This window comes from Bufo gargarizans, chromosome 3 (genome assembly GCF_014858855.1).
Source record: "Bufo gargarizans isolate SCDJY-AF-19 chromosome 3, ASM1485885v1, whole genome shotgun sequence".
In the NCBI taxonomy this organism is placed as follows: domain Eukaryota; kingdom Metazoa; phylum Chordata; class Amphibia; order Anura; family Bufonidae; genus Bufo; species Bufo gargarizans.
The window spans coordinates 373,342,722-373,370,445 of record NC_058082.1 but is presented as its reverse complement, the minus strand read 5'-3'; the positions used below and the strand labels follow the sequence as shown (position 1 = coordinate 373,370,445).

Genomic DNA, 27,724 nt, shown 5'->3' with positions numbered 1-27,724 from the left:
TCTGGGCCAAAGGTTTGGCCAGTATTAAACGGTGTCTTGCATCTAGGGTTAGAGGCTTCGATGGGATCCTGTGTGCTCTTTCCACACAGAACTGCTTTGACAAAAACTCTATACCTAACATATCCTCTATCCATTTCTGGGCAAACCTGGTACAGTTCTCTTCCTTATTTCTTCAGGGAATCCCAGTAGCTTCAATTTTTCTCTCCCCCTGTAGTATATCTTCCATAGCCATGATTTTTCTCACCAGATTACCATTTTCCTCCTATGTCTTTTTAATTCCTTCACAATGTGTTCAAGATTATTCTCAATCTGGCTAATTCACTTTTTAGCTTCTAACACTTGTTCTCTTATTTTCGTCCTGTTTAATAGATATCTGAGTGTATTTTTCCTATTTGCGGAGCGATCACTTGGTGTGATATTTTTTGTTTACAGCCTCTAATATTTCTGCCATCTTTGATGGATTGTTACAGTCAACATTTATTTCCCCACCTGTTGCGCCCCAACCGTACCATTTTACCATACCGTTTTTTCGTTCCATTTTATTTATCAATAACTGTTTTTCTCTCTCCTCTTTAAAGGGTTTCTACCACTTCGGTGTCACATATTTAGCTGTCAGACACTAGCGATCCGCTAGTGTCTGCTCTGCCCAACCATCCTAATATAATTGCTTTTGGGGCAGCCGTTTTGCTAAAAAAAGAACTTTTATTAATATGCTAATGAGCCTCTAGGTGCTATGGGGGCGTCATTAGCACCTAGAGGCTCCGTCTACCTTCAGAAACTGCAGCCCCCAGCGCGTCCCTCCAGCCCGCCCATCTCCTCCTGAATGCGATCCTCCTTGTGAGGATCCGCCCATAGCACCTAGAGGCTCATTAGCATATTAATAAAAGTTCTTTTTTTTAGCAAAACGGCTGCCCCAAAAGCAATTATTTAGGATGGTTGGGCAGAGCAGACACTAGCGGATCGCTAGTGTCTGACAGCTAAATATGTGACACCGAAGTGGTAGAAACCCTTTAATATTCTTCTGTATGTTAAAATGTATCCATTTTCAAACTCCTTGTTTCAGATTAAGGGTACTTTCACACTAGCGTTTAAGGTATTGAGTTCTGTCAAAGGGGCTCAATACCAGAAAAAAAAAAAGCTTCAGTTTTGTCCCCATTCATTGTCAATGGGGACTGAACTGAACAGAATAGAATGCTCCAAAATGCATTTCGTTCCGTTTGTTGCGTTCCCAGACTGGAGAGCAAACTGCAACATGCTGCGGTTTGCTTTCCATCCTGAGATGTGGAGCAAGACGGATCCGGCATGACCCCCAATGCAATTCAATGGGGACGTATCAGTTTTCTCTGACACATTAGAAAACGGATCCGTCCCCCATTGACAGTGGAGTTGATGAATGATCCGTCTTGGCAATGTTAAAGATAATACAACCGGATCCATTTATAATGGATGCAAATTGTTGTATTTTTCAGTAACGGAAACATTTTTGCTGAACCCTGCCGGATCCAGCAAAAACCCTAGTGTAAAAGTATCCTAAGGTGAACTAATACCAGTTTTACTTATTTACTTGTCCTTCATCATCTAGCATGTTCGGTACTAAGGGGTAATTTTCTTATGTGATCCCAGAGATCAGTGATTATCAGCATAGCTTAATTATTACCTTCCGCTGATTCTCATCACCCAGAGCACTTAAAGGGGTTTTCTAATCCTGGGGCATGTCGCTTGGATATGTCCCTATTGTCTGATAGGTGCAGGTCCCGCACTTATCTCGTAAACGCATCCGGCAAAATGAAGGAGGGCGCAAGCACAGCTGCCCTCCGTTAATTTCTATGGAGCCGCCAAAAATAGCCAAACGGTGGCCACGCAAGTGTGGTGCGCTCCCATTCATTTTTATGGGGATTCTGAAAATAGCCAAGCATGCCATTTTTATTAAATGCTTTCTTGTTCAGACTCTTTTACTCTTTTACATTGCATCCTCAATGGTCAGTCATTACTTTCATCGCCAAACTACCTTTTAGGCGTGTTGCCATGTACAAACCTCTCAAGACTGGCCTCTTACGGAAAACCGTTTCCAACATGGCAAATGCCAGGTGCTCCTCCCACTCATATATTTTATAGCTTGCCACTGAACCAGTCATTTCTTCCATCAGCCACAGACTGCAAACCGTTTCAGCTCACTCCTTTTTTGAGGGCTCTTCACAGCCCCCTGTACAACAGTCTGATTTCTAGCTAATTGCAGTTTGGTCTTTCGATCACCTGCACCGTTCATGCTGCCACATGCTCCTCCCATCCACAATGCTAAAAATTTGCTGCACTCAAATCTACATAATTTATGCCATGTGGGAACATACCTTAAGAAAGCAAGCTGGTGGAGGCCTTTTTCAGTAGGGTAACACTCCCTGCCAAACCACAAAAAATTGATGTGAGGAATATGACCAAGAGTTCAAGGCTCCGAATCAACCAGATTTGAATCCAACTGAGCATCTGTGGAACATGCTGGACTAACTAATGGGAGGGAAGGGATGCAAATGAGCTCTTAACAAGCTTTGCCTCTAATGCCACCAGATGTAAGGCAGCTATCCCATAAGTCAATGTTCAGCTCTTAAAATAAGCCTTGAGACATAACTTGGATAGTAAATGAGTCAGCACCTCATCTGCAGACAGCTGTTTCGGGGTGATTGCCCCTCATCAGTGCAGAGCAGAGAGTACTGGCTCAACTGGGTGAGATTGTCCGGGTAAGGGAGGAACTAACTAATTAGTCACGTGCAGGAGACCTTAAAGAGACCGGACCTGATTACACAGTTGCAGACACTCCTCATGTGGCACTCTATCTCATCTCCTAAGATTAACACAGGATCCTGATAAACATTGACTAAAGAACAGAGGAAAATAATGGGCAGCATTTTGGGTAAATTACGTTTTGTGTGTGTGTGAGGAGGGGATATTCAGTACCTCCCGGATTCATCTCCCCGATTCATCAGACCCATCAAACCTTATGTCACTAGTACACTTGTAGATGGCAGACAGCAATGCCCCTTATCTCAATGGATTATTCATCAGCTGTACCATCAGTGCTATGTGGTCACCAAATGGGCAGCCAGTGGTGCCCAATTCTTTGCAGGCGAGTTTTTTGTGTTGATTGCAGTGAGAAAAATGTAGAATGCACATTGAATGTATCCACATTTTGCAGATCCATGGTTTGTGGACTGAAATACGGATACGTTTGTGTGTTATGTGGAGCCACGATCAATAGAAGCAAAGAAAAAGAAATGGAAGGCGTTACATGCAAAACAATCTATGTCACTGAGGTTTACAAAAATAGGCAGCCAGTTAGTATACACAAATCTATATCCTTAGATTTTGCAGATAGCTGGACTTTTCTCATTCTAGCAGGGTAGCTTGGTCAAGAAGTAGGGGATATTTTGCTGTATAGCTGTGTGGCCGAGCAAGAACCAGATTGGAGAAGGAAGTGAGGTACAGTAAGCTAACATGACAGGATTAGTCTTCTCAGTCTACTTCTCCCCCCATCCCCTCCGTCCAGTAGTGTAAAGACAGAAATGGAGCAAGATGTATATAAAAAAAAATAAAGGACAGAGCAGCCCATCAGTAGAATACTTCTGTGTCTACATGCTGCAGAGTCTGACTATAGCAGGGGGAGATGCTTCACACACCCTTGAGCGTGCATGCTTGAGGGAGGGCAGCTCTAGATGGTGGATGTCCCCCTTCCTCTGCAGTGGTGCAGGCCTTGTGCTGTGTATTCCATGTGCCCTCCTTTTAATCTGGCCCTGCTCACGCATCACTTTTTGTTGTCCCCTAGTGTTTGACCCCCTCCTTTCTATAGTGCATTCATCTTGCCAAGTGTTCAGTTGTGGACCTTCAAACGCTGTCTCTCTATTCAAGGATTCAAGTTGCGAATGTCTTATATTAAATAAACTTTAATCAATTGTTTTCCTAGTGCACCCACTCCACTAATTGCAGTGTCTGGAACTACATCAAGCACCCCTGCTGTGACTGATAAATATGCAGTATTCAAAACCCTCAGCGTGCAAAGCAATACAGAAACTACCAGTAACTTTACAGGTACATTTCATGCAATTAATCATTTGACTGGATTTATAGTTGCAGTTTTTGATGCAGTGTTTAGAGCTAAAGCCAGTAATGGAAGGAAGTTAAAGGATAGAGGAAAGGTGTTTTCTTCTTGCTATTCTATAAACGTTTGACTTTGGCTTTTAACACGTAACTGTCATTTCACTTTTACTTTAAAAAAGTGTAGAGATAATGATGTTAATAACGTTTGTAATATCTTTTAAAGGAGTTTTCCAAAATGTTAATATTGATGATCTATCTATCTGACACCTGGCAACCCCACCGATCAGCTGATTGAAGGGAAGTAGTTAAACACAACAAAAAACCATATACAGTCCTGATCAAAAGTTTAAGACCACTTGAAAAATGGCAAAAAATCATATTTAGCATGGCTGGATCTTAACAAGGTTCCAAGTAGAGCTTCAACATGCAACAAGAAGAAATGGGAGTGAGACAAAACATTTTTTGATCATTCAATTTAATGAAAGCAACAAATAAACTGAAACGGGCTGTTTTTCAGGACCACACCTCCAAAAAAAAACTAGTCATGAGGAATGCTCTCTGCAACATCTGGACATAGCCAGTGGCCGTTTCACACCCCTGCACTTCCTGAAGCTCCATTGTTCCACTGATGGAAAAAGCACCCCAGACCATTATAGTGCCCGCTCCACTGTGGCGCGTAGAAAACATCTCAGGTGGGATCTGCTTGTCATGCCAGTAACGTTGGAAACCATCAAGGTTAAATTTTTTCTCATCAGAGAATAAAACTTTCTTCCACCTTTGCATGTCTCATGTTTGGTGCTCTCTTGCAAAGTCAAAACGAGCAGTTCTGTGGCGTTCAAGGAGACGAGGGCTTTGAAGAAGTTTTTTGATTTTGAAGCCCTTCAGTCTCGGATGCCGTTTGATGGTTATGGGGCTGCAGTCAGCACCAGTAAGGGCCTTAATTTGGGTCGAGGATCGTCCAGTGTCTTGAGGGACAGCCAATTGGATCCTCCGGCTCAGTGCTGATGACCTTTTTTTGGGTCTTCCACTTGACTTTTTTGTTCCATAACCCTCAGGATCATTTAAGAAATTCCAAATGACTGCGTCCCACCTCAGCAGCGATGGCGCGCTATGAGAGACCCTGCTTATGCAATTCAACAACCCGACCATGTTCAAAAAGGGAGAGTTTTTTTGCCTTTGCCATCACAACGTGCGACTACCTGACAGAAAATGACAATGAATCCACATCTTTGCACAGATTTTGCCTTTTAAAGGCATGTGGTCCTAAAATTTTGATCAGCTGAAAAAAAGCCTGTTTCAGTTTAATCATTATTTTCAATTAATTTAATGCTCAAAAAATGTTTTGTCTCACTCTCTCATTTCTTCTTGTTGCATGTTGAAGCTCTACTTGGAACCTTGTTAAGATCCAACAATTTAAAATATGATTTTTTGCCATTTTTCAAGTGGTCTTAAACTTTTGATCAGGACTGTAAATGTGGTATGGCTGTAATTGTACTGACCCAGATAATGAATGTAGTAGTTATTCTTAACCACATAGAATGCTGTAAAAACAAAACCCATTAAATGGGGAATTGCTTTTTTGCACCTCCAATTTCAACTCCATACAAACGCAGCCTTCCCTTGTTTGTTTACCTGCTCGCCGTCGATCGTGCCGAGGTGAGCAAGTGTAATTACAAGCTATCCGATTCATTTCAATGGGACAGCTTGTTCCGTTGAAAAGTATATAGGAATGAGCCGTCCAATTGAAATGGATGAGGCGGCTTGTAGTTGCACCTGCTCGCCGCTGCATGATTAATGGTGAGTTGGTGGCACTCGCATGGAGTTGAAATGAGGCGGGGGGGGGGAAGGGGGATGCAATTTCACCGTTTTATTTGCTTTGTTTTAACAGCATTCCCTATGTGGTACGACTGACCACTACGGTCATTATCTGTGTCAGTACACTTGCAGCCATACCATATTTATATAGTTTTTGTTGTGTTTCTTTGTGTTCTTTTCATCACCATACTCTGACCCCAATACATTTTTTATAGTTTTGTCAATAGAGCTGTATGAAGGGTCGTCTTTGGCGGGATGAACAGTAGTTTCTATTGATACCATTTTGGAATGTGTGACTTTTTGATCACATTTCATTAAATTTTTCATTTGATGTGAAATAAATGGAATATTTTTTTTTTAATTTTTTTTTTTTAAACTTCTTTTTATTGAAGTGGAAAAATGCAAGCAATACATATACCATACAGACGTTGATGTCAAAAGTAGTAAGTTACATTGCGCAAGCAAATAACATTGATCGTCTCACAAATTCATCATTCCACATCATTTTTACTTTTCTCCCCTCCCATCCCCAGCCCGCCACCCCCCCCCCCCACCGTCCCTGAACTCCCCCACAGCCCCCCAACCCCAAAAACACTGATTCGATTGCCTTACATAAGAATGCCTATCCTATCTCACACTTTCCGGATTAAGCCTCCAGGTTTCCCAACCTATTAGCAAGTCGCGCTTCCAGGTACCATTTAGTCAGTTTGAACGGGCGCATAAGCTCCTCAATTTCCCCCCGTGACAATAGCTTCTCAATGAAGCACCTCCATTTTTTTACAAACTTTTCAACCATACGTTCCTTGTCCTGCTCCACCTCAAGTCTCTCCAAATAAAGGACAGCCTTCATCGTGCCCAATACCTCCTCCCAAGACGGCACTACCCCTTCCAACCAATGCCTCAAAAGGGCTTTCTTCAGACATTAATTTTATTTTATTTTTTTATAATGCGCCTATGACAAAATGTTTGAAAGAGGAAGGGAAGATACCAGAATAGAGAGAGGGGTTAAAATTTTTACTTAGGTGGGTAATGACAGCTAGTGAGAGAGACTGGAAGAGCCATGAAGATATAGGGTCAATAGTGCGAGAAGAAGAGAGGATCATAAAGGCTTCTTCTGCAACAGGATTGAATGTAGAAAGTAAACCTGGAGAAGTGCGGTAGAGAGGGAGATCGATGAAGGTGGCTGGCATTTCATGCTGGATGTTTTCACTTTTCTCTTTAAAGTAGAGAGGTCTGTAATAGACACCTGCACTTTTGGACTGTTTTTAGTTGGATAGTAAAAATATGTAAAATAGGTCTGTTGAGCAAAGTAGAGGGCAGAATTATAAATTTGTAATGGAGAAAAAATTTTGGTGCATGCCTTTTTCTCCATAAGCGTTCAGCAATCCTGGAGCATCACTGGTGAAAGTAAGTTTGAGGTGTGTACCAGGGTTACTTTTGTCTGTTCACAGATGTTGAGTGTAGAAGTGTCACTTCATACAACTTGCTTCTGAGAGTGTCAGTATTCCGTTTTGCATCCAGATCAAGACACAAGAGGGAGGAGATTGGAGACAATGATAACTGTAGGTTTGTGAAGGTTAATGGGTTGTAGACATCTGAATATGTGATAAGTAGGAGTGTGCTAAGATGGATGAGAATTGGCGATAGTAAAGAAGAAAATGTTGAGGTGAGAGGACGGGAGAGCACGGTTGAAGTCAGAAACCGAGCAGAGCCATGTCTGTTCTTAGGTCTGGGAGTAAGAAGAAAATGTAAGCCACCATAAGAGAGAACAGCAGGGGAAGAAGTGTCAGATTGTTGAATCCAAGTTTCAGTGAGGGCCAGAGAACGTGAAAGAGGTCATGAATGTAGGGGAGTTAGTTGCATACTGACCATAAGTTCCAGAGTGCATAGTTGTAGACATACAGTGAAAGTTAATGAGATTAGCAGGATTTCTATGTGTGAATGGGAAGGGGTTCAAATTAGAAGAGGGTGGAACAGGGTCAGAAGAGAGATCCCCTGAACTTAGAAGCAAAAGTATAAAGAGAGAGCAAATGGTTCTGTGATTTGTAAAAGTGTTTATTGTCCTACACTCTGGGACATGATGGGTTGAGATGATTCAAGAAGTTGAATAAAGCATGTGAGCTGTACATGGCTGAGGCAGGCAGATAATGGCTAATGTAGATAGAATATAATGAAGGGGTAACAGGATGGTGAGTGTCAAGGAAACAGCACATAATAAAATGAGCATAGATTAGTGAATTTCCGCATATGAAATTCGTTCACATTTCGTTTGTTGGTTAAAGGTGAATTGCGTTATGGATTCAGTTATTCATTCCGTCCTAATAAGTCTATGGGCTACAAAATAGATCTGTCCTGTTTCTGTTATGCAAGGGAGGACTGCATCAGGTTTTCAGATCCTCTACCGAATCTTAAAACCTGAAACCAAAACGCATTTATGAAAGTAGCCGAATACCTGTGGAACACCTAAACAGTTAACAACGTTTGTAAAATCAGTTTTGAATAACCTGTTCTATTTTTTTTTGTGGTGTGGACAGATCACAGACCCATTCAAGTAGAATAGGTCTGGATCCATCGGCGGAATCCGCGCAGATGTTGCCTGTGCATTGGGGACCAGAAATTTGCGGTCCCCAATGCACGGAACATGTACATTAGCCCTTAAGCATATTTAGCCTCTGCTTCAGCCATTTCCACCAGAGATCTGTTATTTTAGAGGGAAAACTCCTGCATGACCATGTCAGATTTTGTTTCCGTAAAAAATAAATAAATAAAAATGATCTCAGATGGAAATGACTGAAACAGATGCCATATGTGCATAACTAATGTTTAAAATGCACTAATGCAGGATCCATTTTTGCTTCATTTTTCAGGGTCCATTCTGACACCGTAGGTGTTTTGCGGTCCGCAAATTGCATTGCATTGCAATTGCATTTAGTGGACCGCACATACACGATGAGACTGTGTGTGACTGAACATGGACTAACCCAGATGGAGCAGTTCTTTGTTTGCTGTCCCAAATTGCCACTCCATATGCCCTCACTCTAAGGGCCTATTTAGATGGCCGTATGAACGGGTCCGCACCTGTTCCGCAATTTTGCAGAACGGGTACTGACCCATTAATTTTAATGAGTCCGCAAAAGATGCGGACAGCACACCATATGCTATGCTGTCCTCAACCTTGGTTCCGTTCTGCTGCTCTGTGGACAGGATAGAGTATTTTTCTATTCTTGTCCGCAGTCGCAGGCAAATATAGGCATTTTCTATTGCGGTTGTGGCTATGTGCGGTCCGCAGAATGCACCCGGCCAGTATCCGTGTTTTGCGGATACGCAAAACAACTTGGCTATCTGAATGAGCCCTAAGTGTTGTGGTACTAAATTGGTGTAGACAAGGTGATACATGATAGGGTAATTGTGAGGCACACGTCCAACCGATCCTAGTGATAAAACCCCCATGTGCCTCTTTATAACCCTATCAAGTATCCATATTCTTGCATAATGGGCAACATGGGGTTAATGCATTAGCTACATGAACAGTCACTTGCTATTTGGCACAGTCTTATGAATTCAGTCCATGTGCCTCATATTACTTGCGGCAGCCTTTTCCGGCAGGCTGTTCCGGCGGGGGAACAGCTTGCCAGATTGATGCTAATGCTAGCCCACCGTGCCGCCGGCAGTGCTCTCCAGACCCATTCACTATAATGGGGGTGGGCTGGAGGTCCGGCTTCAGTACGGCAGAGAGGCAGCCAGAAAAAAACTGCATCATGCTGTAGTTTTTGTCCATTCGCCTCTCGACCTGTTTGCTGTACTGCGGCCGGACCTCCTCCAGCGGGGAGCCTGTGCGCATGCGCGAGTGACGCACTTGTTCTCTTGATACTTCGGCATCAGCCGAGAGACGCCGGCGCATGCGCCGTTCCCCTTTTCGACCTTATGTTAATACCCCGATCTCCCGCTTGACACTAGTCCTCCTGACGTCTCCCGATCTACAACGCTAAGGTCTGTGTCCTGCGATTGCCGCTATTATTGTTTCCACTGGCGCTATATTTTCCCTTTACAGCTCTGGTTCTGTCCTTCATCTTGCTTTCTGCTATGCGCTTTTATGGTTTCAGTCGTCAAGAGAAATTTAAGGCATTCAGTACTATCCAGTTACCTAGACCTCTCCTCTATGCTATATTCTTGGGGTCCTATTGAGTATCTGTTTCTAGATATATATATATATATTTTCTTCTTATCTAGCTAGTAATATGCTATTTTAGGGCTTACTAAATTACACCACCTGAGTCGGCATATGAATAACTGTATACATTATACTACTGTCTCTTTATATAGAACATACACCATCCATTCTTGTGGTTAGATGAGAGCTACCACATGACACTCCATATGTATCTATTTACATTGTATCACTGCTCCCTCATATACAGTAGGTCTTACACTAGTTCTACTCGGACTATGAAAAAAATGATGTCATCTTGGAATCATCCTATTCAGATTGATATGTTCATTTGACAGATCTGCTCTAATTTTGATGTTCTTGATATTTATATATTTGACATCAATTTATTCCTTATTTTCGCATTTGTTATATCTAATATTGTCTGTTTGCCCTAAGGGCCATTCCTGTATTAAAACTTTATACATTTATTTGTACTTAGGCCGTGAACAAGGTCCTAGTGGACCGAAACATTGGCCATTATTCAAAAGATCCAATTCTGGGATGGACAATAAATGAATTATCTCTGATTATCTGAAAAATGAGTTCTGGCCACAGAACATAGCACGCACCGAGACCCATGTTCTTTCATAAGAGAAGATACTAGGCTGCGCACCGAATCGATACTAGTATAGAAGTATCGATTGGGTATCAAAATTTCGATAACCGATGCAACCCTATATCTTGCATATCAAAAGTTCTGTATGGAGTCAATATCATCGACAATTCAGTAACTGTTTAATGGCATCAATAGATATAAAAGATGCATACTATCATGTGCCAATACACCATTCATCCCAGAAATTCCTCAGCGTAGCAGTTCAGTCTGAGGAAGGGGTGTTGCACCTACAGTTCAGAGCTCTACAATTCGGGATATCCCAAGCACCAAGGGTTTTCACCAAATTGATGGCGGAGGTCATGGTGCATGGCGATATTATAATAATTCCTTACCTAGACAATCTTTTCATAGTAGGGCATTCTCCCCAACAAGTTAAAATTCCAAATCCTGGAGGACTTGGGGTGGTTGGTGAGTTGGGAGAAGTGCTCTCTAACTCCAAATTGCCTTTGTACTTTTCTAGGGATCCAGTTAGACTCCAGATCCCAGATGTCTTTCCTTCCACAAAGGAAGATATGCAACATCCTTCAAACAATTTAAGCTATAATGCAGCACAGGGAAGTGACTATAAGGGAAGCTATGTCAGTATCTTGCATTCCGGCAGTAAAATCGGCTCGGTTGCTTCCAGGTTTTTGCAATCCCAGATTCTAACGCAGTGGGTATCCAATCTTCCCTAGAAAAGAGGTGTCGGGTCTGAGATTCATTGATAAAATCGCTTCATTGGTGTATGGTACCGCAGAACTTAAAGTCAGGAATAGTATGGTCCAGAGAGAATCCCCTGATTATCACCCCAGATGCCAGTCCATCAGGATGGGCAGCACATTCTGTTCTGGGATACATTCAGAGTCAGTGGACCTTCTCTCAGAGAAAACGGTCTCAGAATGCAGGAGAGCTAAGAGTAACTCTATGTGCAATAAACCAATATATACCTCAAATAAAGGGACAGGCATGTAAAAATATTTTCTGACCGTGCTACTGCATTTGTGACCAGGCAGGGGGGGAATAATGTCTCAAACACTTTCAGACATTTCTCAGGAAATTTTCTGTCTAGTGGGAAAAATATACACCTGTCTCTCTCAGCGGTACACTTGAAGGGATCAGCAAATGTGTCTGCAGACTTCCTGAGCAGAAGAGATCAGGCAGGTGGACTGGTGTTTGAATTAGGAAGTTTTCTTACAGAAATGTATCTAATGGGGGGGGGGGTTCCCTTGATAGACCTCTGTGCCTCCAGGGAGAACAGAAAGTGCAGAAAATTCTTCTCTCTAAATCCCAGAGATTGTCCGGTATAGATGCCCTGTCTCAGTCCTGAGAGAGGGGTCTCTGTTATGCTTTTCCCCCATTATGCCTCCTGCTGAGAGTTATTCAAAAGATCAGGGGAGAAGAGGCTACAGTGATCCTTATTGCCCCATATTGGTCAAGGAGGTGTGGTTCACATGGTTGAGGAAACTCTCCCTGTCGGACCCCTGGATTCTGCCAGAGAGAGGATTTCTTTTTTCAGGGTCCTCTTTTACATCTAGAGGTCGTAAAGCTGCATCTGATAGCATGGATATTGAGAGGTAATCCTTAAGGTCTAGGGGCCTTTCAGGAAGAGCTTATCAACACCCTTCAGGTAAGCAGGAAGCAAGTAACATCAGGGAGTTATCTAAGAACTTTTGGGGATTTTACTAAAATTGAGGTGGATATTTCTATGTCTCCTATTATCCCTCTGATACTTGAATTGCTACAGGAAAGGCTTAAAGGAATCTTAGACCATTTTTTTAATGTTAGTTTGGGACCACCCTTGAGTTAAAAGATTTATTAAGGCATCCTCCAGACGAAGGCCTTCAGTTAGAGATTCAACACTTCCGTGGGATTTAAATCTTGTTTTGTCCAGTCTCAGGCAAACGCTCTTTAAGCCAAATGTGTCCATTCTGATTAAAATGCTCTCTTATAAGACGGCCTTTTTGGTTGCCATAACTTCTGCTAGGAGAGTAGGGGAAATTTCTTTGTCAGCTTCCCCATCCCACACTTTATAGAAGAATTGTCTTCAAACCAGATCCCGCCTTTCTTCCTAAAGTTGTGTCCGATTTTCACAGGTCTCAGAAGATTGTCTTACCCTCCTTTTGTCAGGATGTTGGGGAGGAGAGGTCTCACAATTTAGATGTGAGAAGGTGTGTATGTAAATACCTGGAGGCTGCTAGTGAGTGGAGGAAGACTTTGCAGTTGTTTGTACAGTTTCAGGCACAGAATAAAGGAGAGAAGGTTGCCAGTCATACTTTGGCTAGATGGATCACTAGGGCAATTAAATTAGCTTATACTTCTGTAGGGCTACAAATTTCGGTTTTGTAGAACATTCCACCAAAGCTTTAGCAGCTTCCTGGGCACAAAGGGTATGTGCATTTATGCACCAGATTTGTAAAGCTGGAGCTACCTTCTTAAAGCATTATAGGATAGATCTGTTTTCAGTAGGCGATTGTCAGAGTTTATCTTCTCTTTTCTTGCTCAATGACCTCTGCACAGGTCACAGTAGAGGACTCCAGTATAACGAAAACCGGACTGGTCCGTTCTGCTAGCCATAGACTTCTGTATGACGGAATGAATAAAGGAATGCCTCTAAAGGGATTCCGTTATGCGTTCTGTCATGTAATTGCATTATGGCCAGTGGTAACGGGATCCATAACGCAATTCAGCATATACAGTACCCCAACCCGAACATGAACTTCAAAATATGAAGTTCGCTCATCCCAACTCCTGACCATTGCGTTTATCTCCCATGTAGCTGCCGTAAAGCAATTTTAATGCTTTCTAAATGCTGTTAAGAACAGCTCAGGCAATATGGCCGCCCCCATAATCATGTTCAGGAACTAGAATAAAAAGAATTTGCAATCAGAAATTAAAAACACATTAGGAAAAAAAAGATATGTACTGCTATCTGTTTTTTAACTGGCAGATATATTTTTTGATAACACATTTCCTTTAAAGTGGCTGTGTCTCAATGTCTGATAGCTGCAGGCAGGTCCCACCTCTGGGCCCTGCAGCTATCTCTAAAACAGTGCCTGCAAAGTGAAGGATAGCGGACCACACTGTGGCGGCCGTCCTCTATTCATTACTATGTGACTGCCAAAAACGGTCAAGGGTTTACGTAACATTTCTCATGTTTAATGTTAAAGGGGTTGTCCTGCTATATATATATATATATATATATATATATATATATAGATCCATAAAAAGATTCAGGCAGCACTCCCTTTAGTGCAGAAATAATGCAGGTGCCCGCGGTGGTCCCTCGATATGGGACAAATTCAGTAGAGAAGGAAAGTCCGCAGCACTCCTTTAAGTAAAAAAGTGAATTTTATTCACACATGTCAGACAACGTTTCGGTCCTCTCACAGGCTTGAAAATGGTCCTGTGAGAGGACCGAAACGTTGTCTGACATGTGTGAATAAAATTCACTTTTTTACTTAAAGGAGTGCTGCGGACTTTCCTTCTCTCTATATATATATATATATACAGGTCCTTCTCAGAAAATTAGCATATTGTGATAAAGTTCATTATTTTCTGTAATGTACTGATAAACATTAGACTTTCATATATTTTAGATTCATTACACACCAACTGAAGTAGTTCAAGCCTTTTATTGTTTTAATATTGATGATTTGGGCATACAGCTCATGAAAACCCAAAATTCCTATCTAAAAAAATTTGCATATCATGAAAAGGTTCTCTAAACGAGCTATTAACCTAATCATCTGAATCAACTAATTAACTCTAAACACCTGCAAAAGATTCCTGAGGCTTTTAAAAACTCCCAGCCTGGTTCATTACTCAAAACCGCAATCATGGGTAAGACTGCCGACCTGACTGCTGTCCAGAAGGCCATCAGTGACACCCTCAAGCAAGAGGGTAAGACACAGAAATAAATTTCTGAATGAATAGGCTGTTCCCAGAGTGCTGTATCAAGGCACCTCAGTGGGAAGTCTGTGGGAAGGAAAAAGTGTGGCAGAAAACGCTGCACAACGAGAAGAGGTGACCGGACCCTGAGGAAGATTGTGGAGAAGGACCGATTCCAGACCTTGGGGGACCTGCGGAAGCAGTGGACTGAGTCTGGAGTAGAAACATCCAGAGCCACCGTGTACAGGCGTGTCCAGGAAATGGGCTACAGGTGCCGCATTCCCCAGGTCAAGCCACTTTTGAACTAGAAACAGCGGCAGAAGCACCTGACCTGGGCTACAGAGAAGCAGCACTGGACTGTTGCATGTCATTCGGAAATCAAGGTGCCAGAGTCTGGAGGAAGACTGGGGAGAGGGAAATGCCAAAATGCCTGAAGTCCAGTGTCAAGTACCCACAGTCAGTGATGGTCTGGGGTGCCATGTCAGCTGCTGGTGTTGGTCCACTGTGTTTTATCAAGGGCAGGGTCAATGCAGCTAGCTATCAGGAGATTTTGGAGCACTTCATGCTTCCATCTGCTGAAAAGCTTTATGAAGATGAAGATTTCATTTTTCAGCACGACCTGGCACCTGCTCACAATGCCAAAACCACTGGTAAATGGTTTACTGACCATGGTATTACTGTGCTCAATTGGCCTGCCAACTCTCCTGACCTGAACCCCATAGAGAATCTGTGGGATATTGGGAAGAGAAAGTTGAGAGACGCAAGACCCAACACTCTGGATGAGCTTAAGGCCGCTATCAAAGCATCCTGGGCCTCCATAACACCTCAGCAGTGCCACAGGCTGATTGCCTCCATGCCACGCCGCATTGAAGCAGTCATTTCTGCAAAAGGATTCCTGACCAAGTATTGAGTGCATAACTGAACATAATTATTTGAAGGTTGACTTTTTTTGTATTAAAAACACTTTTCTTTTATTGGTCGGATGAAATATGCTAATTTTTTTAGATAGGAAATTTGTGTTTTCATGAGCTGTATGCCAAAATCATCAATATTAAAACAATAAAAGGCTTGAACTACTTCAGTTGGTGTGTAATGAATCTAAAACATATGAAAGTCTAATGTTTATCAGTACATTACAGAAAATAATGAACTTTATCACAATATGCTAATTTTTTGAGAAGGACCTGTATATAGCGCTTCTGAAAAATAGGACTGCACTCCAGATAAAAGTGAAAAATAAGTGGAACTTTATTCACCCATGATATGGCAACTTTGCAAAGTTGCCATATCATGGGTGAATAAAGTTCCACTTATTTTTCACTTTTATCAGGAGTGCAGTCCTATTTTTCAGAAGCCATATTATTGGGGCATTGCTGCTGCCCTTGTGGATTTTGCACCCGTTTCCTGGTTGGTGCTCCCGCTGGATTTTCTTCAATATATATATATATATATATATATACACACACACACACACACACACACACACACACACACACACACAGTCAGGTCCATAAATATTGGGACATCGACACAGTTCTAAATTTCTTGGCTCTATGCACCACCACAATGGATTTGAAATTAAACGAACAAGATGTGCTTTAACTGCAGACTGCCAGCTTTAATTTGCGGGTATTTACATCCAAATCAGGTGAATGGTGTAGACATTACAACAGTTTGCATATGTGCCAATCAAACAGTCATCTCATCCCACAATAAATGAGCCCCTGCAATAAGACAACCGCCCAAAAAAACAAAACATGGCTTTCAGAATATAGAGACATGATAGTTTTTTTCAAAAATGTTTTTATTGTATAAAACTAAAATAATTAAAGAAAAATAGACCTATTAGGTATCGCTGCAGCGGTTAATGACCTTCTCTATAAAAATATCACATGATCTCCCCCCTAAGTTGAATGGTGTAAAAGAAAATAACTTTACCCCCAAAAGGTGTAATATTAAATGATCAAAAAAATCATATGTACCCAAAAATGGTACCAATAAAAATGTCAACTCTTCCCGCAAAAACGATCCCCTATTCAAAAATCTAAAATGCTTTATTATGTAAAATGGGTAAAAAAGTAGTAGTCACATTTTGTATTTTTGCATCCGCATCAATCTGCTCTATAAAAATAGCACATGATCTAACCTGTCATATGAACATTGTAAAAAAAACTATGGTGCCATCAGGGGGGTCTTCAAATGTGACAGGTCAACTTAAAATTATCCCAGTGAAATAGGCCCTCCAAAAACCATATATTGCTACTTTCTTCTGTGCCCTGCCATGTGCACTTACAGCAGTTTACGATTACAAATGGGGTGTTTCTGTAAACTACAGAATCAGGGTAATAAATATTGATTTTGTTTGGCTGTTAACCCCTTGCTGTTGTACAGGAAAAAAAATTTAATGGAAAATCTGTAATCTGTAAAGTTAAATTCTGAAATTTTATCTCCATTTTCCTTTAATTCTTGTGGAACACCTTAATGGTTAACCAAGTTTGTAAAATCAGTTTTGAATACCTTGAGGGGTGTAGTTTATAAAATGGGGCCATTTATGGATGGTTTCTATTATGTAAGCCCAACAGTGACTTCATAACTGAACTGGTCCTTAACCTTTTTGCGTTTTTGTTTTGCACTCGCTGCCTTCCCAAAGCCATAACTTTTTTATTTGTCTGTTCACATAGCCATATTTAGGCTTGTTTTTTTGCGGGACAAGTTGTGCTTTCCAACACCACCATTTAATATTGCATATCATGTAGTAGGAAGCAGAAAAAAAAAATCCAAATGGGGTTAAATTGCAAAACAAAAGGCAATTCCACCACTGTTTTACGGGTTTTTTATTTACGACGTACGATGTGCGATAAAACTGACCGGTTACTTTTATTCTACAGGTCAGTACGAATCCGAGGATATCTTATATGTGTTTTTCTTGCTTTTTGATATATTTTGATAGTTTTTTTTTTGTAATTATGTTTACGGAGCTGTATGGGGGCTAATTTTTTGCGGGGCGATCTGAACTTTTCATTGATACCATTCTGAGGTGTGTATGACTTTTTGATCACTTACTAAATTTTTTCATTTCATTAAATTTTTTGTAGAAAATGAAGAGACATCCATGAAGTGCACATTGCGACACCCATGATATGTGTTTTTATAAGTTTTTTTTTGTTTTATTCTGGGAAAAGGGGGTGATTTGAATTATTATTTTTTTACACTTTTTTTTTAAGTTCCTTTAGGGAACTATAACAATAATCTGATTGATTGTTTTTATCGTACAAACCGGATTCCAAAAAAGTTGGGACACTATACAAATCGTGAATAAAAACTGAATGCAATGATGTGGAGGTGCCAACTTCTAATATTTTATTCAGAATAGAACATAAATCACGGAAAACAAAAGTTTAAACTGAGAAAATGTACCATTTTAAGGGAAAAATATGTTGAATCAGAATTTCATGGTGTCAACAAATCCCCAAAAAGTTGGGACAAGGCCATTTTCACCACTGTGTGGCATCTCCCCTTCTTCTTACAACACTCAACAGACGTCTGGGGACCGAGGAGACCAGTTTCTCAAGTTTAGAAATAGGAATGCTCTCCCATTCTTGTCTAATACAGGCCTCTAACTATTCAATCGTCTTGGGCCTTCTTTGTTGCACCTTCCTCTTTATGATATGCCAAATGTTCTCTATAGGTGAAAGATCTGGACTGCAGACTGGCCATTTCAGTACCCGGATCCTTCTCCTACGCAGCCATGATGTTGTGATTGATGCAGAATGTATCTTGTTGAAAAATGCAGGGTCTTCCCTGAAAGAGATGACGTCTGGATGGGAGCATATGTTGTTCTAGAACCTGAATATATTTTTCTGCATTGATGGTGGGTGCCTTTCCAGACATGCAAGCTGCCCATGCCACACGCACTCATGCAACCCCATACCATCAGAGATGCAGGCTTCTGAACTGAGCGTTGATAACAACTTGGGTTGTCCTTGTCCTCTTTGGTCCGGATGACATGGCGTCCCAGATTTCCAAAAAGAACTTCGAATCGTGACTTGTGAATCCCTGGCCCAGTGAAAACCTTGGTCAGAAATGGCTTCTTCTTTGCACTGTAGAGTTTCAACTGGCAACGGCGGATGGCACGGTGGATTGTGTTCACTGACAATGGTTTCTATAAGTATTCCTGAGCCCATTCTGTGATTTTCTTTACAGTAGCATTCCTCTTTGTGGTGCAGTGTCGTTTAAGGGCCCGGAGATCACAGGCATCCAGTATGGTTTTACGGCCTTGACCCTTACGCACAGAGATTGTTCCAGATTCTCTGAATCTTCGGATGATGATAGATGCAAAGTCTTTGCAATTTTTCGCTAGGTAACATCTTTCTGATATTGCTCCACTATCTTTCTGCGCAACATTGTGGGAATTTGTGATCCTCTACCCATCTTGGCTTCTGAGAGACACTGCCACTCTGAGAAGCTCTTTTTATACCCAATCATGTTGCCAATTGACCTAATTAGTGTTAATTGGTCTTCCAGCTCCTCGTTATGCTGAAATTTACTTTTTCCAGCCTCTTATTGCTACTTGTCCCAACTTTTTGGGGATTTGTTGATACTGTGAAAATTTTAATCAACTTATTTTTCCTTTAAAAGGATACATTTATTCGGATTAAACGTTTGATCTGTCATCTACGTTCTGTTACAAATAAAATATTGACATTTGCCATCTCCACATCATTGCATTCAGTTTTTATTCACAATTTGTTTAGTGTCCCAACTTTTTGGGAATCCGGTTTGTAGATTCCAATGCACTTGCATTGGAATCTATGATGATTTTACTTGTTTTCTATGGAGCCCTATTACAGACAAGGGCTCCATAGAAAATACTATGCAGCAGCCTCCTGTCATTCATAAAGACAGGGGCTGTTGCATACACGCTCGCCACATAGGGGACCCGGAGCGCAACCGAAAGTGCGCACTTTCGGTTTCAGTGCGCTTAGATGCCGTGGTCAGGATTGACCACGGCATCTGAGGGGTTAAATGTCCGCGATCAGCATTGCTGCCGATCACGGATATAAGCTGCGGGTGTCTGCTAAAAGAAGCAGACAGCCGCCCGCGACTATGGCGCCCACAGCATGCAGGAGCAGGGGCCATCTTTAAACACCCGCCCAGCGCCGTACATGTTTGGCGCTGGGCCTGAAAGTGTTCAAAAAGTTTTTTTTTGAAATTTTTTAGAGATTTAAAGATTTGCTTCCAAAATCCCAGACCTTCTAATGTCCCCCAAAAAATAAAATGGCATTCACAAAATGATCCAAACATAAAGTAGACATATGGTGTGAATGTAAAGTTATAACTATTTTATGAGGTATTACTATCTGTTTTTAAAGTGGAGAAATTGAAATTTGTAAAGTTGTACATTTTTCTATTTTTTTTGTGTAAATGTTGTTGTTTTTTCCCCCACGATCATGAAGAACAATGTGTCACAAGAAAACTGTCTCAGAATGGCTTGGATAAGTAAAAGCGTTCCAAAGATATTACCACATAAGGGGAAAGTCAAATTTCCAAAAAACTGCCTGGTCCTTAAGGTGAAATATGGCAGGGTCCTAAATGGGTTAAGGATACAATATTTTCAACATACAGTCGTGGCTAAAAGTTTTGAGAATTACATAAATATTGGAAATTGGAAAAGTTGCTGCTTAAGTTTTTTTAATAGCAATTTGCATATACTCCAGAATGTTATGAAGAGTGATCAGATGAATTGCATAGTCCTTCTTTGCCATGAAAATTAACTTAATCTCAAAAAAACCTTTCCACTGCATTTCATTGCTGTCATTAAAGGACCCGCTGAGATCATTCCAGTAATCGTCTTGTTAACTTAGGTGAGCCTTGTGCTCGTCAACATTATGTCAGGCTGATTAGGTTAAAACGGCAGACTTGACCTGTTAAAAGGAGGGTGATGCTTGGAATCATTGTTCTTCCATTGTTAACCATGGTGACCTGCAAAGAAACGCGTGCAGCCATCATTGCGTTGCATAAAAATGGCTTCACAGGCAAGGATATTGTGGCTACTAAGATTGCACCTCAATCAACAATTTATAGGATCTTCAAGGAAAGAGGTTCAATTCTTGTTAAGAAGGCTTCAGGGCGTCCAAGAAAGTCCAACAAGCGCCAGGATCGTCTCCAAAAGAGGATTCCGCTGTGGGATCGGAGTGCCACCAGTGCAGAGCATGCTCAGGTATAGCAGCAGGCAGGTGTGAGCGCATCTGCACGCACATTAAGGCGAAGACTTTTGGAAGATGGCCTGGTGTCAAGAAGGGCAGCAAAGAAGCCACTTCTCTCCCAAAAAACCCATCAGGGACAGATTGATCTTCTGCAGAAAATATGGTGAATGGACTGCTGAGGACTGGGGCAAAGTCATATTCTCCGATGAAGCCTCTTTCCGATTGGTTGGGGCATCAGGAAAAAGGCTTGTCCGCAGAAGAAAAGGTGAGCGCTACCATCAGTCCTGTGTCATGCCAACAGTAAAGCATCCTGAGACCATTCATGTGTGGGGTTGTTTCTCATCCAAGGGAGTGGGCTCACTCACAATTTTGCCCCAATACACAGCCATGAATAAAGAATGGTATCAAAACACCCTCCAACAGCAACTTCTTCCAACAATCCAACAACAGTTTGGTGAAGAACAATGCATTTTCCAGCACGATAGAGCACCGTGCCATAAGGCATGAGTGATAAAAGTGCCTCGGGGACCAAAACGTTGACATTTTGGGTCCATGGCCTGGAAACTCCCCAGATCTTGAGAACTTGTGGTCAATCCTCAAGAGGCGGGTGGACAAACAAAAACCCACTAATTCTGACAAACTCCAAGAAGTGATTATGAAAGAATGGGTTGCTATTAGTCAGGAATTGGCCCAGAAGTTGATATAGAGCATGCCCAGTCAAATTGTAGAGGTCCTGAAAAAGAAGGGCCAACACTGCAAATACTGACTCTTTGCATAAATGTCATGTAATTGTCGATAAAAGCCTTTGAAACGTATGAAGTGTGTGTAATTATATTTCACTACATCACAGAAACAACTAAAACAAAGATCTAAAAGCAGTTTTAGCAGCACACTTTGTGAAAACTAATATTTGTGTAATTCTCAAAACTTTGGGCCACGACTGTACATTGGTCTTTTCTGGGCCATCGTAAGTTGAACCTAGACTGCACATACAATGCCTCAGACTCACTCCAACCAAGCAACACTGCCAATTCACTGATAAAACACCTGTACTGTTCCCTGTCTGTGCCAAGATGAGGTGCTCCTTTGGACACCAGTTGAGCGGCGACTCAATTTTATTTTTCTGGTACTTGTATGTACTATGCAAGGCCCTGAAGAAGCTCCTGCCCTCACCATAGACATTTACAGCTTACAGCATCTATTTCCGTCTGCTTTATTAAGAACTTGCTTTATGTCTTGGTTATCTGCTTATTTTTCTTAAAACTTCACTTTTTTTTTTATTCTTGGATAACATTTTTGGGCTTTGGAAACAGTTACTGTTTTTTTTTCATAGTGTTGCAGACTTGGGTTACAATGGTTTTAACATACAGTGGTCATCCCAGAACCAATTAATATTGTAACTTAAGGGACCACTTGATAGAGGTTTTAGAACAACATCTCTCATCATCCAGATGTTTTTCAGGGAAGGCCTGGTAGGTGGGTGTGGGTGTGTGTGTATATATATATATATATATATATATATATATGTGTGTACAGTGGATATAAAAAGTCTACACACCCCTGTTAAAATGTCAGGTTTCTGTGCTGTAAAAAAATTAGACAAATATAAATAATTTCCGAACTTTTTCCACCTTTTAATGTGATCTATAAACTGTACCACTCAATTGAAAAACGAACTGGAAACTTTTAAGTGGAGGGTAGGGTTGAGCGAACCTGAACTGTAAAGTTCTGGTTCGTACTGAACTTTGTATTTTTGGACCCCAAAATTTTCAGTAAAAGTTTGGTGTTTGGTGAGTTAATGGCGCTTTTAGAAAGGCTGCAAAGCAGCTAATCGACAAGCTTTTAACTCGTGTGCCCTTACAGGCCATCACAGCCATGCCTACTAATTGGCCAGTGCAGCATGTGACCCAGCCTCTATATAAGCTGGAGTCACGTAGCGCTGCACGTCACTCTGCTCTTACTAGTGTAGGGATCGGATGCTGCTGTGAGGGAGAGAATAGGAAAGAATCTGTTATAAGTACTTGTTAACTCTGCGATCTACAGCGATTTTGCTTTGTGGGTGCAGTGCACCATTTTTTCACCCTGCCCTGAGCCCAGTGACACAGAAAAATTACTTTTATCCATCTGTTAGGTGGGCGTCGACGGCCATTTTGTGCAAGTTCAGTGCACCAGCACAGCATATGTGCATTTTGTCAACTACAAGGTTTAGATACTGCAGTTATATTCAGGGTTTAAAAAAAACACAATTTTTTTGCAAGACCCTACACCTTTGCTGCATTTGCCACAGTGAAATACAAGCTTTAAATACTGCAATTATATTCTGGGTTTTAAAAAAGCACCCATTTTTTGCAAGATAATACGTTTGCGACCTTTGTTGCATTTGTGACAGTCAAATACAAACTTTAAATACTGCAGTTATATTCTGGGTTTAAAAAAATACCCATTTGTCAGAGTCAAATACAACCAGTCAGTACTGCAGTTACATTGTTGATTGACAAATTAAAACATTTTGTGACCGTGAAGTAATTGTATAAAATTCGCCTGTCTCACTGTTGTGTGACCTCAAGAAATTTTTCCTCTTCATGACATCAGCACTGCCTTACTCTCAGTGAACTTAATGTTGACTATTGCCGGTTACATTGTCGCCTGACATAAACCATCTGTTAGTTTGGTGGGTGAACGCAAAGAATGAGGAGAGCGTCAAATAAGGGACATGGCCCTGGTCGTGATGCTGCTGGTGGAGCTCCTGTTGCAGGGAGTGGACGTGGTCGATCTGTGCCAGCTACACACACAAGTGAAACACCTTCCTCAGGTACGAGTAGGTGATAGAACCTTCAGCGTTATTTGGTAGGGTCGAATGCAGCACTGCGAATGGTGAGGCCAGAACAAGTACAGGCAATAGTAGATAGGGTGGCTGACAGTGCCTCCAGTTTCTTCACATTGTCTCCCACTTCACATTGTCTCCTGCTGAAAGATCAGAGTTGGCACCTGCAGCCCATGGCCATCAGTCTTTCACCTCACACCCTTGTAAATCAGCCAAGCAGTCTGAGCCCCAAGTCATGGAGCAGTCTCTTCTTTTTGATGACTCTGCTAGCAGGGTTTCCCAGGGCCATCCACATAGTGGAAGAGAAAGGTCTTTGGCTCCTCCTGCTTCCTCTTCTTCTACAGTCTCGGCCTCTTCATCCCCCTCTGGAGTGACAGTTGCATCTGTCAGCAACGCCACCACCTGGGACACTAAGCATCTCCACAATGTCCCGTGGAAGCGTTCAGCTGTCTATCTCCCAAACACTGGAGCGAAAGAGGAAGTACCCCCCTACCCCCCCCTCGATCCCTGGTCCGCATTTCAAAATCGCTAACCTTTGAAAAGCTGTCATTCCGTCTGGTGGAGACGGAGAGTTTTAAAAGCCTCATGGCGGTGGCTGTCCCACAGTATGTCATGCCCAGCTGCCACAACTTTTCCAGGCGAGCCATCCCTTCCCTGCACAACCAAAGGGGGACAAAATCAGGTGTGCACTGCGCAACGCCATCTGTGGCAAGGTCCACCTAACTACGGATACATGGACCAGTAAGCATGGTCAGGGACGTTATATCTCCCTAACAGTACACTGGGTAAATGTAGTGGCGGCTGGACCTGAGGCAGAACATCTTCACCACAAACTTCAGCACAGCCAGGGGTAAACGACAGCAGGCAGTTTTAAAACGTATCTGTTTGGGCGACAAACCCCACACCGCGTAGGAGCTGTGGACAGGCATGAAATAACAGAACGATGAGTGGTTGGTGCCAGTGAGCCTCGTAGCAGCTCTGGGCCTAGCCGGTTTGACGCACATCCCTTTCCTGGCGCATTTGCTGAATTTGGTGGTGCAGAGGTTCCTTAAAAATTACCCCAATCTGTCAGAGCTGCTGCAAAAAGTGCGGGCCATCTGTGCGCGCTTTTGGCGTTCTCACCATGCTGCTGCTTGCCTGTTAGCGCTGCATCGTAACTTCGGCCTTCCCACTCACCGCCTAATATGCGATGTGCCCACAAGGTGGAACTCCACCTTGCACATGCTGGCCAGATTATGCGAGCAGCAGCAGGCGATAGTGGATTTTCAGCTGCAGCACACACGGGTGAGTCACTCTGTGGAACAGCACCACTTCACCACCAATGAGTGGGCCTCCATGAGAGACACGTGTGCCTTGTTGCGCTGTTTCGAATACTCCACCAACATGGCCAGTGCCGATGACGTTCTCTGCGTTACTATCCCACTTCTATGCCTCCTTGAAAAAACGCTTCGGGCGATGATGGAAGAGGATGTGGCACAGAAGGAGGAAGAGGGATCATTTCCAAGGGTTTCAGGCCAGTCATTCACAATTGGCTCCGAGGGTGGGTTCCTGCACCCACAAACGCCAGGTACACAATTGTCCAGCAAGGGCAGAGTTCTGGAGGATAACGAGGTGGAGGATGAGGAGGAGGAGAAACCGTGTTCACAGCAGGGTGGCACCCTAACCAGCTCATGGGCATCACTGGTGCATGGCTGGGGGGATACAGAGGACACAGACGATACACCTCCCTCAAAGTACAGCTTGTCATTGCTTCTGGGCAGCCTGGCACACATGAGCGATTACATGCTGCAGTGTCTCTGCAACGACCACTGGGTTGGCCACATTCGAACTTGTGCTGATTACTGGGTGGCCACGCTGCTGGATTCCTATTACAAGGACAATGTACTGTCCTTAATTCCGTCACTGGAGCGTGAGTACAAGCGCGCGCTGGTAGACGTGCTGCTGGTGGCATTCCCACCTGACAGCGGGGCACAGTGGAAGCACAAGGCGAAGGCAGAGGAGGAGGAAGAGGTCGCCAATGCAGCTGGGACACCGCCAGCACCTCAGAAGTCAGGGTTGGCATGGCCGAAATGTGGAAAAGCTTTATCAGCACCACCAGCTGACATGGAATGTCTTAGCAGGAGGCAGCATTTCAGGAACATGAAGCAGTATGTGTGCACACGCCTACACGTACTGAATGATGGGTCGGCCCCCTTCAACTTCTGGGTCTCCAAATTGGGCACATGGCCTTAGCTTGCCCTTTACGCCTTGGAGGTGCTGGCCTGCCCTGCAGCCAGTGTATTGTCTGAACTTGTGTTTAGCACGGCAGGGGGCGTTATCACAGACAAGCGCATCCGTCTGTCCACAGCCAATGTGGACAAGCTCGCGTTCATTAAAATGAACCAGGCATGGATCCTACAGGACTTGTCCGTACCTTATGCGGAATAGACATGTATACCGGCCTTACCCAACCATTATTATACTCCAGCGCAATTGCTCATTGTTGTATTTTTTATATTTCCCACTCATTTTTTTTGTGTACCCTAATTTAAACAAAAAAAAATAATAATTAAACCAAAAACCTGTGTGGGCTTCCTCCACCGCCGCTTCCACCTACACCGCTACATCCACCGCCTCCTCAACCTCCTACTCCATATGAATCTCCACCTCGTAGTTCAAGATTATTATTTTTAATTTTTACGTATTTTATTTTAAGTAATTTCACTAATTTTTCTGATATATTGTTGGGTTACATATCCCAAACTTTTGGCTGGAATATACCCCTGCTCTACATTGTGGACAGGGAAATACATTTCACTAATTTGTGTGTTACATTGTCGGGTGAAATTCACCAATTTTTGGCTGTGATATACCCCTGCTCTACCTAGTGGACAGGGAAATACATTTCACTAATTTGTTTGTTACATTATCGGGTGAAATTCACAAATTTTTGGCTATGATATACCCCTGCTCTATCTAGTGGACAAGGAAATACATTTTACTAATTTGTCTGTTGCATTGTTGGGTGACGTGCTCATCTTTTGCGCTAGAAAGTACATTTACGGTCTACACTGAATTTAATACAGTACAAATGGTGAGACCAGAACAAGTACAGAGTATAGTAGATTGGGGGGCAGACAGTGGCTACAGTTCCTTTGCATTATCTCCCACCCGGTCCCCTGCTAACGCACATCCCTTTGACGCACATCCCTTTCCTGGCGCATTTGCTGAATTTGGTGGTGCAGAGGTTCCTTAAAAATTACCCCAATCTGTCAGAGCTGCTGCAAAAAGTGCGGGCCATCTGTGCGCGCTTTTGGCGTTCTCACCATGCTGCTGCTCGCCTGTCAGCGCTGCAGCGTAACTTCGGCCTTCCCACTCACCGCCTAATATGCGATGTGCCCACAAGGTGGAACTCCACCTTGCACATGCTGGCCAGATTATGCGAGCAGCAGCAGGCGATAGTGGATTTTCAGCTGCAGCACACACGGGTGAGTCACTCTGCGGAACAGCACCACTTCACCACCAATGAGTGGGCCTCCATGAGAGACACGTGTGCCTTGTTGCGCTGTTTCGAATACTCCACCAACATGGCCAGTGCCGATGACGCTGTTCTCTGCGTTACTATCCCACTTCTATGCCTCCTTGAAAAAACGCTTCGGGCGATGATGGAAGAGGATGTGGCACAGAAGGAGGAAGAGGGATCATTTCCAAGGGTTTCAGGCCAGTCATTCACAATTGGCTCCGAGGGTGGGTTCCTGCACCCACAAACGCCAGGTACACAATTGTCCAGCAAGGGCACAGTTCTGGAGGATGACGAGGTGGAGGATGAGGAGGAGGAGAAACCGTGTTCACAGCAGGGTGGCACCCTAACCAGCTCATGGGCATCACTGGTGCATGGCTGGGGGGATACAGAGGACACAGACGATATACGTCCCTCAAAGGACAGCTTGTCGTTGCTTCTGGGCAGCCTGGCACACATGAGCGATTACATGCTGCAGTGTCTCCGCAACGACCACTGGGTTGGCCACATTCAAACTTGTGCTGATTACTGGGTGGCTACGCTGCTGGATTCCTATTACAAGGACAATGTACTGTCCTTAATTCCGTCACTGGAGCGTGAG

At 42.8% G+C, this 27,724-nt stretch overlaps 1 protein-coding gene across 4 annotated transcripts in view; it reads left to right on the top strand.

The window, feature by feature from the left end:
- SYNRG (synergin gamma) overlaps positions 1 to 27,724 on the top strand; it is a 208,515-nt gene that overhangs the window by 90,835 nt on the left and 89,956 nt on the right. For all 4 annotated transcript variants that reach the window (XM_044288118.1, XM_044288119.1, XM_044288117.1 and 1 more), the window contains one exon: positions 3,953 to 4,077. In XM_044288118.1, coding sequence (XP_044144053.1) covers positions 3,953 to 4,077 — 125 coding nt within the window. The remainder of the gene's footprint in view (positions 1 to 3,952; positions 4,078 to 27,724) is intronic.